The sequence below is a fragment of the Telmatherina bonti genome (assembly GCF_933228915.1).
Source record: "Telmatherina bonti genome assembly, chromosome: 15".
NCBI lineage: Eukaryota > Metazoa > Chordata > Actinopteri > Atheriniformes > Telmatherinidae > Telmatherina > Telmatherina bonti.
In genome coordinates, this window is record NC_136613.1 from 37,461,750 (window position 1) to 37,480,377 (window position 18,628).

At 43.1% G+C, this 18,628-nt stretch overlaps 1 protein-coding gene across 1 annotated transcript in view; it reads left to right on the top strand.

The window, feature by feature from the left end:
* The first annotated feature begins 9,684 nt into the window (after positions 1 to 9,684).
* Positions 9,685 to 18,628, top strand: part of marco (macrophage receptor with collagenous structure) — a 59,988-nt gene continuing 51,044 nt past the window's right edge. Inside the window, exon 1 of the mRNA XM_079254787.1 lies at positions 9,685 to 9,785. Within this exon, the coding sequence (XP_079110913.1) occupies positions 9,686 to 9,785 (100 nt within the window). The 5' untranslated portion in view covers position 9,685. The remainder of the gene's footprint in view (positions 9,786 to 18,628) is intronic.

Genomic DNA, 18,628 nt, shown 5'->3' on the forward strand with positions numbered 1-18,628 from the left:
AGAGCTTGGATGGGAAAAGGCAGGGGGGAAAGATGAAATCAGTTTAGGAGAGACTTGGAGTGCTGGAGATGCAGCTGGAAAGGTCACATGGCCAGGAACTGCAGGGTCCACCCAGCTGAATTCAATAGAACGCCCCCACATGACTCATCAGGGCAGGATGACAAGTGAAAATCACAGGGAGCTCCAGAGAAGCAGCTAGGATCTGTCTGCTTTGTGGACTTCACCCCAGCAGAAATAATGTTTTTTGACCGAAGCATGAAGAAAAAACCAATGATTACCCTAAAAGTAAACGGGAAGAAAATTTCCTTTTTATTTGATACAGGAGCAGATAAATCAGTCTTAAATTCCAGAGTTCTAGATCTAAGTCTATCAGATGAAAAAAGAAACTGTCAGTCAGCAAATGGCCAGCTTAGCATACAACACAGATCCACTATGGTTCAAGGAACCAAATTCTAAGAAAGCTGTGGAATGTTCTGTGATGAATGCCAGATAAATTTGATAGGTAGGGATTTATTACAGAAATTAGAGATTTCAGTCATTCCCACTAGTTGTGGTATGGTTGCAGTCTGTGGAAGAGAAAGTCACAATGGATTTTTTCATCAGAGCATCAGAGAGCCACATTTCTACTGGGTCTTAGATATTTCACAGGAGAACATTTCACATTCACCACTTGAGTTAATTCAATTAGCAGAAGAATGCCAACAGACAGCTCGTGACACTCATAAGCCAACAGAGCTACACATCACTCTTAGATTTTAAAAGGAATCAGGGCCTGACCCCACTTATGACATGCAAGTTCAAGATTTAGGTCCCCAGAAAATCACAGTGCAGACATTTTATGTGGACTTCTTAAGAAATTCAGGATGTGGTGTGATAATCTCACCTGAAGCTCAGAGTTTATTCAGAGGGAAAAACTTTCCACATCTCTCACTCACCAAGCGGCCAGGTTCCACTTGGCAGGAAGTACGTTACGTGGTGTCGGGAGACAAGCAGGAGCACTGGGAGCCAGAAAATAGGGGTTGGGATGTTAACAGGAAAAGACAGATGTATTGGAAACGCTTGGGGTGGGTTTTTAATGCAATTCCACAGACACACTTGGAAGAACCCAGCTGTTCATCAGCAGAGTGATATTTGGTGGATTTAAACTTATACCCTGAGTTAAAAGGTATTCCAGAAACTTTGTGGGCAAAAGGGAAAAATGATGTAGGGTTAATGACCACAGCTCAGCCAGTTGTCGTAAAACCCAAAACAGATTATAGGCCAAGAATCAGACAGTACCCTTTAAAATGCATTTGAAGGAATCAGGCCGGTCATAGAGGATGTAAAAAAGAGAGGAATTATCGAAGAAAATGCAAATGTGTGTTGCAGCTCCCCAGTCTTCCTAGTCAGGAAGGCAGATGGAAGTTGGAGACCTGTACAGGATCTTAGAGCAGTCGTGCTCCGAACGTCCCTGATCCACACACAGTCTTAACAATTTGAAATCTTCACCGAAATTTTTCACAGTGATCGATTTAAGTAACGCATTTCTCTCTATTAAGGTACCAGAAGAGTCCAGAGGCTGGTTCAGGTTCACGTTTGAAGGCAAACAGTACACATTTACTAGATTACCACAGGGTTTTTGTGATTCTCCAACTATTTTTGCAGCAGCCATCCAAATCTGTTTGGATGTCCCCTCCCATTCACAGGTAAGTTCCTACATCGATGATATCGTAGCGGCAAACTGCGAAGAAAACTGTAGAGAAACGTCACTCAAACTTCTCAGATTCTTAGTTGATACCAGAAATAAAGTCTCACTCAAAAAAACTTCAGTCGGTAAAAGAGGAAGTGAAGTTCTTATGCCATTTATGTTGTAAGAGAGGGCTAATAGGATCCAGAGAGCAGACACTGTCAGAGTACTGAGAGAGGTTTATTGGGGTTCCACAGATCCCTGTGAATTCTCCAGCAGGACTTCAGAGACTGGCAGACTGGTGAGCAGCAGGGGAGCAAGCGAGCGAGCGGGCAGGCAGGCAAAACTGGCAGACTGGCAGGTAGCGTCAACGGACTGGCAGGCGTTCTCTGGCAGGAGGAAGACAAGACAGGTTATAAATCGAAGGTGTGCACAAAGCAACGCAAGCAGAGGCCGAGAGCTGTTTACTGCAGGGCAATCAACAATCTGGCGCTGGATAGCAGGCAGAGCTGGTCTTAAATAGGTCGTTGTAGATTGCTGGAATGTGGATCAGTGTGCTTCCAGTTCTCAGCTGACCACGTCCACCAGGGAACAGGAATCACCACGATTCAATAAGTAGTGAAGGGAGAAGACTGTGTGAAGACAGAAAGGAAGCAATATTAAACACACTACAAGCAGTGACCAAGAAACAAATGATGCAGTTTCTTGGTCTGTGTAATTTTTGTTGAGCATGGATTCCTAACTATGCAGAAATTACTCAACCCCTATTCGATATAACATACGAGCAGCCAAAGACCATGTCAGATGTGCTGACCTGGACCCCAGAGTCCTTGAAGGCTTTACAGGATCTGAAACAAGCCATGACAAGTTCTACGGTTCTAAGTTTGCCAGATTACTCAAAGCCATTTATTCAAACTGTGGACTGTAAAGGGAATTTCATGACTTCAATGTTAGCTCAAAAACATGGAGGGAAACTAAAACCCATAGGGTTTTATTCAAAAAGACTTGATCCCGTGTGGAGTGCGTTACCTCCATGTGTGAAAGTTTTTTGCGTCGCAGCATTGGGGGTACAAGCACAGCTGAAATTGTCTTGTTTCATCCATAACATTATTAGTCCCTCGCAAGGTGGAAATTCTCCTCATGTAAACAAAAATTACTTTTCTGTCACCGGCTAGACATTTATCTTTAGTTGACACATTATTGTCTCAGCCGCATTTGACAATAAAACACTGTAAAACTGGAAATTCAGCAACATTGATTCCGTCTGAGGAAGATGGTGAAAAACATGACTGCCAAGCTTTAACAGAAAGATTGTGCAATTCCAGACATGATCTGCAAGATACACCTCTTGGTGATGGTCTGGTCTTCTATGTTTATCGGCCGAGTTCTAAAGATCTTCGGGGCAGACAGCAAACGGGGTTTGCTGTTGTTACACAAAAAGAAATTGTGGAAGCTGGACAAATTTCATTTAGTATGTCAGCACAAGTGACAGAAATAATGAAATGAATGAAAAATGAAAAAATGAAAAATACTTTATTAATCCTGAAAGGGAAATTCAATATTGTAGTATATAATAATGATTAACTAGAGGAGGTCTTGTTCCGGAGGCTGATGGCTGCTGGCAGGAATGATCTTCTGTATCTTTCAGTCTTACATCGGACCTGAAGAAGCCTCTCACTGAACACACTTTGTTGTTTCATCACTGTGTTGTGGAGAGGGTGTGAAGAATCCTCCATCATCTTCATCAGCTTGTGCAGCATTCTTCTTTGGACAATCAGCTCCAGCGGCTCCAGAGTTACTCCAAGCACAGAAGCAGCTTTCTGGATCAGTTTGTTGATTCTCTTCAAGTCTCTGGTTCTGATGCTACTACCCCAGCAGATGCTGCAAAGCTGACTGCACTCTCCACAACAGACTTATATTATATATTATTATATACTACAATATTTCCCTTTGGGATTAATAAAATACTTTTCATTTAATTTAATTTCCATGCAGGGTTGGACTCCACCAAGGCTGAACTTTATCGCCGATTCTGTTTGTAACTTCTATGGACAGAATTTTTTGGCACAGCCGAGGTGTTGAGGGGATCTGGTTTGGTGGCCTCAGGATCGGGTCTCTGTTCTTTGTAGATAATGTGGTTCTGCTGGCTTTACAAGGATGTGAGCTTCAGCTCTTGCTAGATCTTGTGACTAATGGCAGAGTGTCGAGTGGTTGGGATATGGATCAGCACTTCCAATTCGTAGACCATGGTCCTCAGCCGGAAAAGGGCGGACTGTCCTCTCCGGGTCGGGGATGAGGTCCTGCCCCAAGCAGAGGAGTTCAAGTATCTTGGGGGTCTTGCTCATGAGTGATGGATCGATGTGATCCACAGGCGGATCAGTGCGGCGTCTGCAGTAATTCAGACCTCATTACTGTTGTGGTGAAGAAAGAGCTGAGCCAGAAGGTGAACCTCTTGATTTGGATGTGGATTTCAGCCTGAACTGTGTTCACAGAAAGTGGTTTCTGGAATCTTTCTGAGTCCATGCATTGGTTTCCAGTAGAGAATCCTGTCTACCTTCAATGTGGAAGATCACTAGCATACAGCCTTGTCCCGTGCACACAGAGATTCCTTCTGATTCTCTAGATGGAGGATCTTCAAAGTCTGAGGAGCATTATTCTGCATTACTCTTTACATCTGAGAGACTTTGCCTCTCTGAAATGCTCCTTTTATACTCAGTCATGTTAACCAGTTAAACCAGTAAATGCTCCTCCAGTTGTTTATTACCAGCTACTTTTCTAGCCCTTTATTGCTTCTTTTCCAGCTGTTTACAGATGTGTTGCTGCATCAAATTTTCAAACAGCTAACATGTCTATAAAGTGTTGAACTTTGATCATCATACTGACATTTTCTGAAATGAAATGAAATACTGAAATGAAATTTTCCTGACTTTGTTCACAGATGTTCACATCCAGCAGCTGGATTGAAAGTTTATGTCTGCTTTTTATGGCTGTTGATGCTCGCTGCTCTTCAACCTGAGAAACTGAAATGATTTTAACATTCTGTGTATCACACGTTTCAGCAAGAAAAAAACAGATCCAGAGAACACATTAAAGCTGAGAGCAGCTGATTTTACACGTATGGAGAAGTTCTTCCTACGGAAACGAAAATGAAGAAGTCATTTCCTGTTCCTCGTTAACGCTCCTCAATCTCCAAAGCAGAGATTTGTTAGGAGTCCAAGTCCGAGGAGCAGGTTAGGGTTAGAACATCAGGTGTCACAGTTCCCTGCACTCCAGCATGCTATATTGTTTTCTTCTTCTTCTTTTTATTTTCATCATCATCATTATTATTATTATTATTATTATTATTATTATTATTATTATTATTATTATTATTATTACGGACTTGTCTGTCAGTGTGCAGGCTAAACCGTATATTTAAAAAAATAGAAGCCAGGAGATTGAAGACGCTTATTGTACAAGTTGGTAGTGTGCAAGGATGAAACTTACCCGGTACAGTACAGTACATTACATTACATTACATTACAGTGCAGTACATTACATTACAGTACATTACAGTACAGTACAGTACAGAACAGTACATTACATTACAGTACAGTACAGTACAGTACAGTACATTACAATACAGTAAGAGATTCAGGACCAATCACGACTGCACTCGGTTACTAAAGAAATACACAGCAAACTACTTTGTTAAAAATATATTTTAACTCATCCCAAGTCGTTTCTGCTGTTTTAGTCCATGCTGGTTGGAGCTTTGACCAGGCATGTCCCCCTGTTCCTTCCCCTCCCCTCTGGTGGTCTCTGCACCCAGCCCTCCAAATGTGTGGGGGAGAGTGGGGTAAGATGAACCACTTTTTACATATGTTGCCCTGGAGGTCAGACCAAAAGACAGAGAATTATAATAAAAACATTCCTTGATTTAAGCGTGTTGTTTATCTAATGTAATGATCAAAATGCTGACAAAGCTGCCAAAATTAATTACTTCTTAAAAAAAAGTCAACTTACCCCTAACCTGGGGTAAGTCGACTCAATTGAAGGGGTAAAGTGACCCACCCGGGGGTAAACTGGCCATAATAGTGTTATCATGTGAACCTGAACATATTGTGGCAACAAAGCTTTAAGTTTGAACTTGTCAGAACAAAAACACCAGTTATCTTCTAAACAACTTAGCCATTTAAGTAAAGATACTATTCAATCCTGTCAAGGTTGCATAATCTGTTGATCCTCCTTGTAGCTCCACCAACCTCTGAGGTTGACGCAGCCTCTTCAGCACATCGCTCCACAAGAAGAGGCCTCATCCTTTTCCTTGAATGCAAAGGTGGGTTTTTAGTGATGCCACAGATTCTTCCCATCTCATTCTCCACCTCCTCTGAGGAGACCCTCTTTGCTTCTGCTGTTCCACTGGAACCGTCCTTTGCCTCCCTCTTTTTCACGTGTCTCTTCAATGTTCATTCATTCATTCTCCGAACTGCTCAAATCAAATTAAAATCAAATCAAAACCAAATAATAACCAAATAATAACTAAACTCAACTCAACTCAATTATTTCGTGAGCCCTTTTCATGCACAAAGTGATTTTCAAGATAAAACCAAGTCATAAAGATAAAAACAAACAGTTGATAACGAGACATTTAAAAACAAAAGACGCAAGTTCTCTCCACACACACACACACTCACACACACGAGGAGAGACAGCAAACCCCCTCCACCTACACACACAAATAACATCATTCCCTGACTACCGTCTCTTTAACTGAACTCAGGTATAATTAATGAAACAGATAAAACATGAAATTAAGTGATAAATGTCTGACTTGATACTGATGTGAGGAAACGATATCTAGGGATCCATCCACACCAGGAGCCGGTTCCCGGATGCTCATAGGGGCTGTTGCCATGGCAACCGCCCAACTCCCAGGCAGCCAAGGGCCCACCCCACAGCCGTAAAGCTGCAATGCTGGACCCCAGGCCACCCAAACAGGAGCAGTCGCCATGGCAACAGCCCCCAGACCAAACTGGTAGGGCCCCCAGCGTGGAGGATCCCCATAAGGAAAACACTGGAGTTAAAACCAGAAGTTAAATTACCTTAAGAAGCAGTAAGAAGAAATAAGAGCAACAGCAATAAAACTACATATAAATGGACTTCACAATGATGTGCTGAAAAGAGGAGGTTAAGTAACATAAAATAAGTAAAAAATAAATAGTGTGTAGTGACTAGAGCGTTAAGTCACTCAGCTGGGTGACGGGAAAGATTGTGCTTTTAACACGCTTCAAAAAATCCAGAGTCGCTGTCCATGTTGGGTGAGATTCCCATTTATTTTCCATGTTGCGGATAATAACTTGACGGATTACATTCTTTCCAAAATCAAAAAAGTGAAAATAACAAAAAAGGTGAGAGCGGTAAAAAACTGTATCATCCTCCCACACCCAAGCTAATGAAGAAAACCAGCAACACCTGTGGCTGCCATTTAAAACACCTGCTGTGCCTTTAGTGCCCCCCCCCCCCCCCCCCCCCCCCCCCTCCCCTCCGACCATACAAAACAAAAACACAAGTGAAGAAAGTGCTCCAACAAAGTGAAATAAATTAAATTAATAAAATAAGTAAAATTCAGTTAAATGCTAAGCTGAAAAGGTCTTGATCCTCGATCCTGAAATGTACAGGGAGCCGATGCAGCCATTTCATAACTGGCGCAACGTGTTCCTGCCCTCTGGTCCTCGTCAGAACTCATGCCTCTGAGTTCTGCAGTAATTGTAGGCTGGAAATGGACTTTTCGGAAGACCAGAGAGCAGGGCTCTCAAACCAGCAACCTCGGGGCTTTGAGGCCACAGTGCTAACCACTATGCCACCGTGATCTGATGGGCTTTCCACCTTTCACATCATTGGCTGCTGTTTCTATCTCGTCCAGAGGAGATGGGCCCCGGTTTGTTTTTCTCTTGTTGGTTCTTTTCTTTATCTGCAATGATTATAACAAATATTATAACCACACCAGTTGAGTGCACTTAAATAAAAATAATTGTATACATCAGAAGGTTTCAGTCCCTTATGGAGGGATGAGTTATCCAGTGGTTCAACTTACCCCACTGGCTCACTTTATTGCATGGACATTATTTTTTTTTAAAAACACAGGCTAGCTTAGAAATTCAAGCTAATCTCTAGTGAAGTGATTCATATTATTCTCTATGCTAGTTAATCACAAACAATTATGACATCTAATTTTATACCTGGACAGATTTGCTTTGACATCACAGTCATTTTACCAAACAAGCAGAAAAATTTCTTTGGCAAGCAAAAAACTGTGTTTGTGTAAAAAAAAACAAAACAAAACAAAACAAAAAAAAAAAACGTACCGCTTCTTCCAGCTGCTTCTCTGCATCACAGCACGAGGAAATAGATGAGTACTTCCTGAATTTATGGTCACATGATGATATTTGTAAGGTTACTGAGACACAAGCGGTGGGTCAACTTTCCTTCTGGCTCATCTTACCACATGTTTAATGTCTATATCTAAAACACACACACATATGTATATATATATATATATATATATATATATATATATATATATATATATATATATATATATATATATATATATATATATATATATATATATAGTATAGTAGTCTATACATTCTGTAATCATGAACAATAAGAAATCTAGTTAGACCCCTTAGTTTACTGTAAATCTGTAAAATCTCTGACCAATCCAAACGTTCAGACCCAAATGGAGTTGTTCAGTTCTTATATTTCGTAGCTTCTTCTCCCGGCTCCCCTCCTCCCCCTCCAGCAGCACATACCTGATAGCCACACCCTGCATATAAACAGTGTGTTAGGATGAAAATACAAAGTAGTGAAGAAGAAACTCGGAAGGCAAACATGGCTGAGAAAATGCAGGAAGGATTTCCCGACCCGGCTCGGTTTATTTGCCTCCTCCTGCTAAACAGCCGAGAAAGAGAAAATCGTTGGTGGAAAAAGCTGCAAACTAGAAAAACACCCTGAGAGGACAAACCTCCGCCATTGTCTTTAAAAAGTTCCTGGATCCAAACGGTGATCCGGATCAGCACCAGAATTAAATCAGTTCTTCTTTTTCACATTTCCAACAACTCCTGAAAATTTAATTAAAATCCGTCCAGAACTTTTTGAGTTATCTTGAACACAAACAGATAAACGCCGGTAAAAACACAACCTCCTTGGTGGAGGTAAGAAAGACGCCTTGGATCACGCAAGGACCAAACCCAGAGGGGGAGGAGCCAAGAAGAAGGGAGGAGCCAAGACAGGGCGCCACTTTCACAACTAGCTGGCTCGCCAACATCACCTTCCCCAGCTTTAAAGGAGCTCTGCTTGTCTGCCCTTCCTCTCATGGTTGGGAACTGAGGTAGATCCTGGAACAGTAGGAACCATCTGATGCCCTCTGGGAGTCTCCTGGTTCAGGAAACTAAACATGGTGAGCTGTGTCTATACAGCTAGTGTCTCTACAAACGTCTGGCCTGGCAATGTTTCTGACCAGGCTGCAAACGTTTCACTTCGGCTAAATTGATTTATTTTACCATTTTTAATCTTTAGATGTGTTTTTTTTATACGGTTATATGTTGTTTGTATTTGTGTTTGCTACACCTTGAGCTGCATTTCTTTAGGGAATCTCTAGAAATAAAATCCTCGCTTACCTGCACAGTAATAAAATCTTTTCTGGAAACATCAATGTTTTCATGGATAAATATTCTGTCCTCCTTCGGTGACCGGTCAATCACCTGGGGCGTCCACTGAGAGGTCCCCTCACCTCGCTGGCTCCTCCTCCTCTAACAGCTGTTCTGCCTTCATCGTGCTGCTGAACTGTAGAAACGTTGCTGGACTTTGTTGAGCTCAGCTATAAATGTGAAACGTTTCCTTCTGCTATTTCCAGCTCTACACATGTGATTTGTTCTGTAAGGAAGTGCTGTTGCAATCTGGGGAGGCACTGTATTTTCAATCATTTGAAAGCTGCAGAAACAGGAAGTGAAGACACTCTGGAGCGTAGACACCATGGAGACATCTGTGGACAGGAGCGTGTCACACACCCACTTCAACCCGCTGTACGAGATGTCCCTCAGCGGGAGTGATGTCCACAGCCTTCATCCTGATGGTGAGTACGGAGGAAAAGCAGAAATACTGGAAACCATCCAGATGAGAGCTGGATTTGTCCAGCGTTCAAGAAGAACTCAGGTTACTTCACTGAACACAGCCTGAGGTTAGAGGTCACATTCAGCTGATGTGGACAGGATGTGTGTTTTTTACAACTGGATGTGAATGGAAAGTCAGAAACAGCAGAATAAATGTTATTAATCCAAGAAGGAAGTGTTTCTCCACACAATAAACAGGAGAAGATGAAGATCAGGACAAACATCTGAATCAGAAAAAGGACAGATTACAGTTACTGATATGTATTTAAACAGATCCATAACTATCCTGCCAGGGATTTATACACCGTCATCAATATGATGATAATAAACGTAAATGTACCACAGTGCAGGTTGTCGCTGCATGGAGTTCTACAGTTTGATGCCACTGGTGGGACTGGTTTCCTCGCTGGTTCTGTGGACAGTTTGGGTGGAATCAACCTCCTACTGAATGTCTGTGTTCAGACGTTCCTCTTCTCACCACATCATGACATTATTATTTACACGGTTTATAAAACAAACTTCAGCAGATTATTTCTGGACAGCAAACATTCCACAGGTATTAAAATCTGTTTCTTTTAAATGGAGACAAAGACGTGGACTGGAGAACACTGACCACATCTTCTCAGCCAAACAGCCGGTTCTGCTGTTGAGCTTCAGATTCTCCAGGTGATGGTTTAGTTCTCCAGGTGATAGTTTAGTTCTCCAGGTGGTGGTTTGGTTCTCCAGGTGATGGTTTAGTTCTCCAGGTGATAGTTTAGTTCTCCAGGTGATGGTTTGGTTCTCCAGGTGATGGTTTGGTTCTCCAGGTGATGGTTTAGTTCTCCAGGTGGTGGTTTGGTTCTCCAGGTGATAGTTTAGTTCTCCAGGTGATGGCTTAGTTCTCCAGGTGATGGTTTAGTTCTCCAGGTGGTGGTTTGGTTCTCCAGGTGATAGTTTAGTTCTCCAGGTGATAGTTTAGTTCTCCAGGTGGTGGTTTAGTTCTCCAGGTGATAGTTTAGTTCTCCAGGTGATGGTTTAGTTCTCCAGGTGATGGTTTAGTTCTCCAGGTGATAGTTTAGTTCTCCAGGTGGTGGTTTGGTTCTCCAGGTGATAGTTTGGTTCTCCAGGTGATAGTTTGGTTCTCCAGGTGATGGTTTAGTTCTCCAGGTGATGGTTTAGTTCTCCAGGTGATAGTTTAGTTCTCCAGGTGATGGTTTAGTTCTCCAGGTGATGGTTTAGTTCTCCAGGTGATAGTTTAGTTCTCCAGGTGGTGGTTTAGTTCTCCAGGTGGTGGTTTGGTTCTCCAGGTGATAGTTTGGTTCTCCAGGTGATAGTTTGGTTCTCCAGGTGATGGTTTAGTTCTCCAGGTGATGGTTTAGTTCTCCAGGTGATAGTTTAGTTCTCCAGGTGGTGGTTTGGTTCTCCAGGTGGTGGTTTGGTTCTCCAGGTGATAGTTTGGTTCTCCAGGTGATAGTTTGGTTCTCCAGGTGATGGTTTAGTTCTCCAGGTGGTGGTTTAGTTCTCCAGGTGATGGTTTAGTTCTCCAGGTGATAGTTTAGTTCTCCAGGTGGTGGTTTAGTTCTCCAGGTGGTGGTTTGGTTCTCCAGGTGATGGTTTAGTTCTCCAGGTGATAGTTTGGTTCTCCAGGTGATAGTTTGGTTCTCCAGGTGATAGTTTAGTTCTCCAGGTGATGGTTTAGTTCTCCAGGTGGTGGTTTGGTTCTCCAGGTGGTGGTTTGGTTCTCCAGGTGATAGTTTGGTTCTCCAGGTGATAGTTTGGTTCTCCAGGTGATAGTTTAGTTCTCCAGGTGGTGGTTTAGTTCTCCAGGTGGTGGTTTGGTTCTCCAGGTGATAGTTTGGTTCTCCAGGTGATAGTTTAGTTCTCCAGGTGATGGTTTAGTTCTCCAGGTGATGGTTTAGTTCTCCAGGTGGTGGTTTGGTTCTCCAGGTGATGGTTTAGTTCTCCAGGTGATAGTTTGGTTCTCCAGGTGATAGTTTAGTTCTCCAGGTGATGGTTTAGTTCTCCAGGTGGTGGTTTGGTTCTCCAGGTGATGGTTTGGTTCTCCAGGTGATGGTTTAGTTCTCCAGGTGATGGTTTAGTTCTCCAGGTGATAGTTTGGTTCTCCAGGTGATAGTTTAGTTCTCCAGGTGATGGTTTAGTTCTCCAGGTGGTAGTTTAGTTCTCCAGATGGTGGTTTGGTTCTCCAGGTGATGGTTTAGTTCTCCAGGTGATAGTTTGGTTCTCCAGGTGATAGTTTAGTTCTCCAGGTGATGGTTTAGTTCTCCAGGTGATGGTTTAGTTCTCCAGGTGGTGGTTTGGTTCTCCAGGTGATGGTTTAGTTCTCCAGGTGATGGTTTAGTTCTCCAGGTGATAGTTTAGTTCTCCAGGTGATAGTTTAGTTCTCCAGGTGATGGTTTAGTTCTCCAGGTGATGGTTTAGTTTTCAGGTGATAGTTTAGTTCTCCAGGTGATAGTTTAGATCTCCAGGTGATGGTTTAGTTCTCCAGGTGGTGGTTTAGTTCTCCAGGTGATGGTTTAGTTCTCCAGGTGATGGTTTAGTTTTCAGGTGATAGTTTAGTTCTCCAGGTGATGGTTTAGTTCTCCAGGTGATGGTTTAGTTTTCAGGTGATAGTTTAGTTCTCCAGGTGATAGTTTAGTTCTCCAGGTGATGGTTTAGTTCTCCAGGTGATGGTTTAGTTTTCAGGTGATAGTTTAGTTCTCCAGGTGATAGTTTAGTTCTCCAGGTGATAGTTTAGTTCTCCAGGTGGTGGTTTGGTTCTCCAGGTGATGGTTTAGTTCTCCAGGTGATAGTTTGGTTCTCCAGATGATAGTTTAGTTCTCCAGGTGATAGTTTAGTTCTCCAGGTGATGGTTTAGTTCTCCAGGTGGTGGTTTAGTTCTCCAGGTGATGGTTTAGTTCTCCAGGTGGTGGTTTAGTTCTCCAGGTGATAGTTTAGTACTCCAGGTGATGGTTTAGTTCTCCAGGTGATGGTTTAGTTCTCCAGGTGGTGGTTTGGTTCTCCAGGTGATGGTTTAGTTCTCCAGGTGATGGTTTAGTTCTCCAGGTGATAGTTTAGTTCTCCAGGTGATAGTTTAGTTCTCCAGGTGATGGTTTAGTTCTCCAGGTGATGGTTTAGTTTTCAGGTGATAGTTTAGTTCTCCAGGTGATAGTTTAGATCTCCAGGTGATGGTTTAGTTCTCCAGGTGGTGGTTTAGTTCTCCAGGTGATGGTTTAGTTCTCCAGGTGATGGTTTAGTTTTCAGGTGATAGTTTAGTTCTCCAGGTGATGGTTTAGTTCTCCAGGTGATGGTTTAGTTTTCAGGTGATAGTTTAGTTCTCCAGGTGATAGTTTAGTTCTCCAGGTGATGGTTTAGTTCTCCAGGTGATGGTTTAGTTTTCAGGTGATAGTTTAGTTCTCCAGGTGATAGTTTAGTTCTCCAGGTGATAGTTTAGTTCTCCAGGTGGTGGTTTGGTTCTCCAGGTGATGGTTTAGTTCTCCAGGTGATAGTTTGGTTCTCCAGATGATAGTTTAGTTCTCCAGGTGATAGTTTAGTTCTCCAGGTGATGGTTTAGTTCTCCAGGTGGTGGTTTAGTTCTCCAGGTGATGGTTTAGTTCTCCAGGTGGTGGTTTAGTTCTCCAGGTGATAGTTTAGTACTCCAGGTGATGGTTTAGTTCTCCAGGTGATAGTTTAGTTCTCCAGGTGATGGTTTGGTTCTCCAGGTGATGGTTTAGTTCTCCAGGTGATGGTTTAGTTCTCCAGGTGATAGTTTAGATCTCCAGGTGATGGTTTAGTTCTCCAGGTGGTGGTTTGGTTCTCCAGGTGATGGTTTCGTTCTCCAGGTGATAGTTTAGTTCTCCAGGTGATAGTTTAGTTCTCCAGGTGATGGTTTAGTTCTCCAGGTGGTGGTTTGGTTCTCCAGGTGATGGTTTAGTTCTCCAGGTGATAGTTTAGTTCTCCAGGTGATAATTTAGTTCTCCAGGTGGTGGTTTAGTTCTCCAGGTGGTGGTTTAGTTCTCCAGGTGATGGTTTGGTTCTCCAGGTGATGGTTTAGTTCTCCAGGTGATGGTTTAGTTTTCAGGTGATAGTTTAGTTCTCCAGTTGGTGGTTTAGTTCTCCAGGTTATAGTTTAGTTCTCCAGGTGATGGTTTAGTTTCCAGGTGGTGGTTTGGTTCTCCAGGTGATAGTTTAGTTTTCAGGTGATAGTTTAGTTCTCCAGGTGATAGTTTAGTTCTCCAGGTGGTGGTTTAGTTCTCCAGGTGATAGTTTAGTTCTCCAGGTGGTGGTTTAGTTCTCCAGGTGGTGGTTTAGTTCTCCAGGTGATGGTTTGGTTCTCCAGGTGATGGTTTAGTTCTCCAGGTGATGGTTTAGTTCTCCAGGTGATAGTTTAGTTCTCCAGGTGATGGTTTAGTTCTCCAGGTGATAGTTTAGTTCTCCAGGTGATGGTTTAGTTCTCCAGGTGGTGGTTTGGTTCTCCAGGTGATGGTTTAGTTCTCCAGGTGATAGTTTAGTTCTCCAGGTGGTGGTTTGGTTCTCCAGGTGATGGTTTAGTTCTCCAGGTGATAGTTTGGTTCTCCAGGTGATGGTTTAGTTTTCAGGTGATAGTTTAGTTCTCCAGGTGGTGGTTTGGTTCTCCAGGTGATAGTTTAGTTCTCCAGGTGGTGGTTTGGTTCTCCAGGTGATAGTTTAGTTCTCCAGGTGATGGTTTAGTTCTCCAGGTGGTGGTTTGGTTCTCCAGGTGATGGTTTAGTTCTCCAGGTGATAGTTTAGTTCTCCAGGTGATAGTTTAGTTCTCCAGGTGGTGGTTTGGTTCTCCAGGTGATGGTTTAGTTCTCCAGGTGATAGTTTGGTTCTCCAGGTGATGGTTTAGTTTTCAGGTGATAGTTTAGTTCTCCAGGTGGTGGTTTGGTTCTCCAGGTGATAGTTTAGTTCTCCAGGTGGTGGTTTAGTTCTCCAGGTGGTGGTTTGGTTCTCCAGGTGATGGTTTAGTTTTCAGGTGATAGTTTAGTTCTCCAGGTGATGGTTTAGTTCTCCAGGTGATGGTTTAGTTCTCCAGGTGATGGTTTAGTTTTCAGGTGATAGTTTAGTTCTCCAGGTGATAGTTTAGTTCTCCAGGTGATGGTTTAGTTCTCCAGGTGATAGTTTAGTTCTCCAGGTGGTGGTTTAGTTCTCCAGGTGGTGGTTTGGTTCTCCAGGTGATGGTTTAGTTTTCAGGTGATAGTTTAGTTCTCCAGGTGATGGTTTAGTTCTCCAGGTGATAGTTTAGTTCTCCAGGTGATGGTTTAGTTCTCCAGGTGGTGGTTTGGTTCTCCAGGTGATGGTTTAGTTCTCCAGGTGATAGTTTAGTTCTCCAGGTGATAGTTTAGTTCTCCAGGTGGTGGTTTAGTTCTCCAGGTGATGGTTTGGTTCTCCAGGTGATGGTTTAGTTCTCCAGGTGATGGTTTAGTTCTCCAGGTGATAGTTTAGTTCTCCAGGTGATGGTTTAGTTCTCCAGGTGATAGTTTGGTTCTCCAGGTGATGGTTTAGTTCTCCAGGTGATAGTTTAGTTCTCCAGGTGATAGTTTAGTTCTCCAGGTGGTGGTTTGGTTCTCCAGGTGATGGTTTAGTTCTCCAGGTGATAGTTTGGTTCTCCAGGTGATAGTTTAGTTCTCCAGGTGGTGGTTTGGTTCTCCAGGTGATGGTTTAGTTTTCAGGTGATAGTTTAGTTCTCCAGGTGGTGGTTTAGTTCTCCAGGTGATAGTTTAGTTCTCCAGGTGATGGTTTAGTTCTCCAGGTGATAGTTTAGTTCTCCAGGTGATGGTTTAGTTCTCCAGGTGGTGGTTTGGTTCTCCAGGTGATGGTTTAGTTCTCCAGGTGATGGTTTAGTTCTCCAGGTGATAGTTTAGTTCTCCAGGTGATGGTTTAGTTCTCCAGGTGATAGTTTGGTTCTCCAGGTGATGGTTTAGTTCTCCAGGTGATAGTTTAGTTCTCCAGGTGATAGTTTAGTTCTCCAGGTGGTGGTTTGGTTCTCCAGGTGATGGTTTAGTTCTCCAGGTGATAGTTTGGTTCTCCAGGTGATAGTTTAGTTCTCCAGGTGGTGGTTTGGTTCTCCAGGTGATGGTTTAGTTTTCAGGTGATGGTTTAGTTCTCCAGGTGATGGTTTGGTTCTCCAGGTGATAGTTTAGTTCTCCAGGTGATGGTTTAGTTCTCCAGGTGATAGTTTAGTTCTCCAGGTGATGGTTTAGTTCTCCAGGTGGTGGTTTGGTTTTCAGGTGATAGTTTAGTTCTCCAGGTGATGGTTTGGTTCTCCAGGTGATAGTTTAGTTCTCCAGGTGATGGTTTAGTTCTCCAGGTGATAGTTTAGTTCTCCAGGTGATGGTTTAGTTTTCAGGTGATATTTTAGTTCTCCAGGTGATGGTTTGGTTCTCCAGGTGATAGTTTAGTTCTCCAGGTGATGGTTTAGTTCTCCAGGTGATAGTTTAGTTCTCCAGGTGATGGTTTAGTTCTCCAGGTGATGGTTTAGTTCTCCAGGTGGTGGTTTGGTTCTCCAGGTGATGGTTTGGTTCTCCAGGTGATGGTTTAGTTCTCCAGGTGGTGGTTTGGTTCTCCAGGTGATAGTTTAGTTCTCCAGGTGATGGTTTAGTTCTCCAGGTGATGGTTTAGTTCTCCAGGTGGTGGTTTGGTTCTCCAGGTGATGGTTTAGTTCTCCAGGTGATGGTTTAGTTCTCCAGGTGATAGTTTAGTTCTCCAGGTGGTGGTTTAGTTCTCCAGGTGGTGGTTTGGTTCTCCAGGTGATAGTTTGGTTCTCCAGGTGATAGTTTGGTTCTCCAGGTGATGGTTTAGTTCTCCAGGTGATGGTTTAGTTCTCCAGGTGATAGTTTAGTTCTCCAGGTGGTGGTTTGGTTCTCCAGGTGGTGGTTTGGTTCTCCAGGTGATGGTTTAGTTCTCCAGGTGATAGTTTGGTTCTCCAGGTGATAGTTTAGTTCTCCAGGGGATGGTTTAGTTCTCCAGGTGATGGTTTAGTTCTCCAGGTGATGGTTTAGTTCTCCAGGTGATAGTTTAGTTCTCCAGGTGATAGTTTAGTTCTCCAGGTGATGGTTTAGTTCTCCAGGTGATAGTTTAGTTCTCCAGGTGATAGTTTAGATCTCCAGGTGATGGTTTAGTTCTCCAGGTGGTGGTTTAGTTCTCCAGGTGATGGTTTAGTTCTCCAGGTGATGGTTTAGCTTTCAGGTGATAGTTTAGTTCTCCAGGTGATGGTTTAGTTCTCCAGGTGATGGTTTAGTTTTCAGGTTATAGTTTAGTTCTCCAGGTGATAGTTTAGTTCTCCAGGTGATGGTTTAGTTCTCCAGGTGATGGTTTAGTTTTCAGGTGATAGTTTAGTTCTCCAGGTGATAGTTTAGTTCTCCAGGTGATAGTTTAGTTCTCCAGGTGGTGGTTTGGTTCTCCAGGTGATGGTTTAGTTCTCCAGGTGATAGTTTGGTTCTCCAGATGATAGTTTAGTTCTCCAGGTGATAGTTTAGTTCTCCAGGTGATGGTTTAGTTCTCCAGGTGGTGGTTTAGTTCTCCAGGTGATGGTTTAGTTCTCCAGGTGGTGGTTTAGTTCTCCAGGTGATAGTTTAGTACTCCAGGTGATGGTTTAGTTCTCCAGGTGATGGTTTAGTTCTCCAGGTGGTGGTTTGGTTCTCCAGGTGATGGTTTAGTTCTCCAGGTGATGGTTTAGTTCTCCAGGTGATAGTTTAGTTCTCCAGGTGATGGTTTAGTTCTCCAGGTGATGGTTTAGTTTTCAGGTGATAGTTTAGTTCTCCAGGTGATAGTTTAGATCTCCAGGTGATGGTTTAGTTCTCCAGGTGGTGGTTTAGTTCTCCAGGTGATGGTTTAGTTCTCCAGGTGATGGTTTAGTTTTCAGGTGATAGTTTAGTTCTCCAGGTGATGGTTTAGTTCTCCAGGTGATGGTTTAGTTTTCAGGTGATAGTTTAGTTCTCCAGGTGATAGTTTAGTTCTCCAGGTGATGGTTTAGTTCTCCAGGTGATGGTTTAGTTTTCAGGTGATAGTTTAGTTCTCCAGGTGATAGTTTAGTTCTCCAGGTGATAGTTTAGTTCTCCAGGTGGTGGTTTGGTTCTCCAGGTGATGGTTTAGTTCTCCAGGTGATATTTTGGTTCTCCAGATGATAGTTTAGTTCTCCAGGTGATAGTTTAGTTCTCCAGGTGATGGTTTAGTTCTCCAGGTGGTGGTTTAGTTCTCCAGGTGATGGTTTAGTTCTCCAGGTGGTGGTTTAGTTCTCCAGGTGATAGTTTAGTACTCCAGGTGATGGTTTAGTTCTCCAGGTGATAGTTTAGTTCTCCAGGTGATGGTTTGGTTCTCCAGGTGATGGTTTAGTTCTCCAGGTGATGGTTTAGTTCTCCAGGTGATAGTTTAGATCTCCAGGTGATGGTTTAGTTCTCCAGGTGGTGGTTTGGTTCTCCAGGTGATGGTTTCGTTCTCCAGGTGATAGTTTAGTTCTCCAGGTGATAGTTTAGTTCTCCAGGTGATGGTTTAGTTCTCCAGGTGGTGGTTTGGTTCTCCAGGTGATGGTTTAGTTCTCCAGGTGGTGGTTTGGTTCTCCAGGTGATGGTTTAGTTCTCCAGGTGATAGTTTAGTTCTCCAGGTGATAATTTAGTTCTCCAGGTGGTGGTTTAGTTCTCCAGGTGGTGGTTTAGTTCTCCAGGTGATGGTTTGGTTCTCCAGGTGATGGTTTAGTTCTCCAGGTGATGGTTTAGTTTTCAGGTGATAGTTTAGTTCTCCAGTTGGTAGTTTAGTTCTCCAGGTTATAGTTTAGTTCTCCAGGTGATGGTTTAGTTCTCCAGGTGGTGGT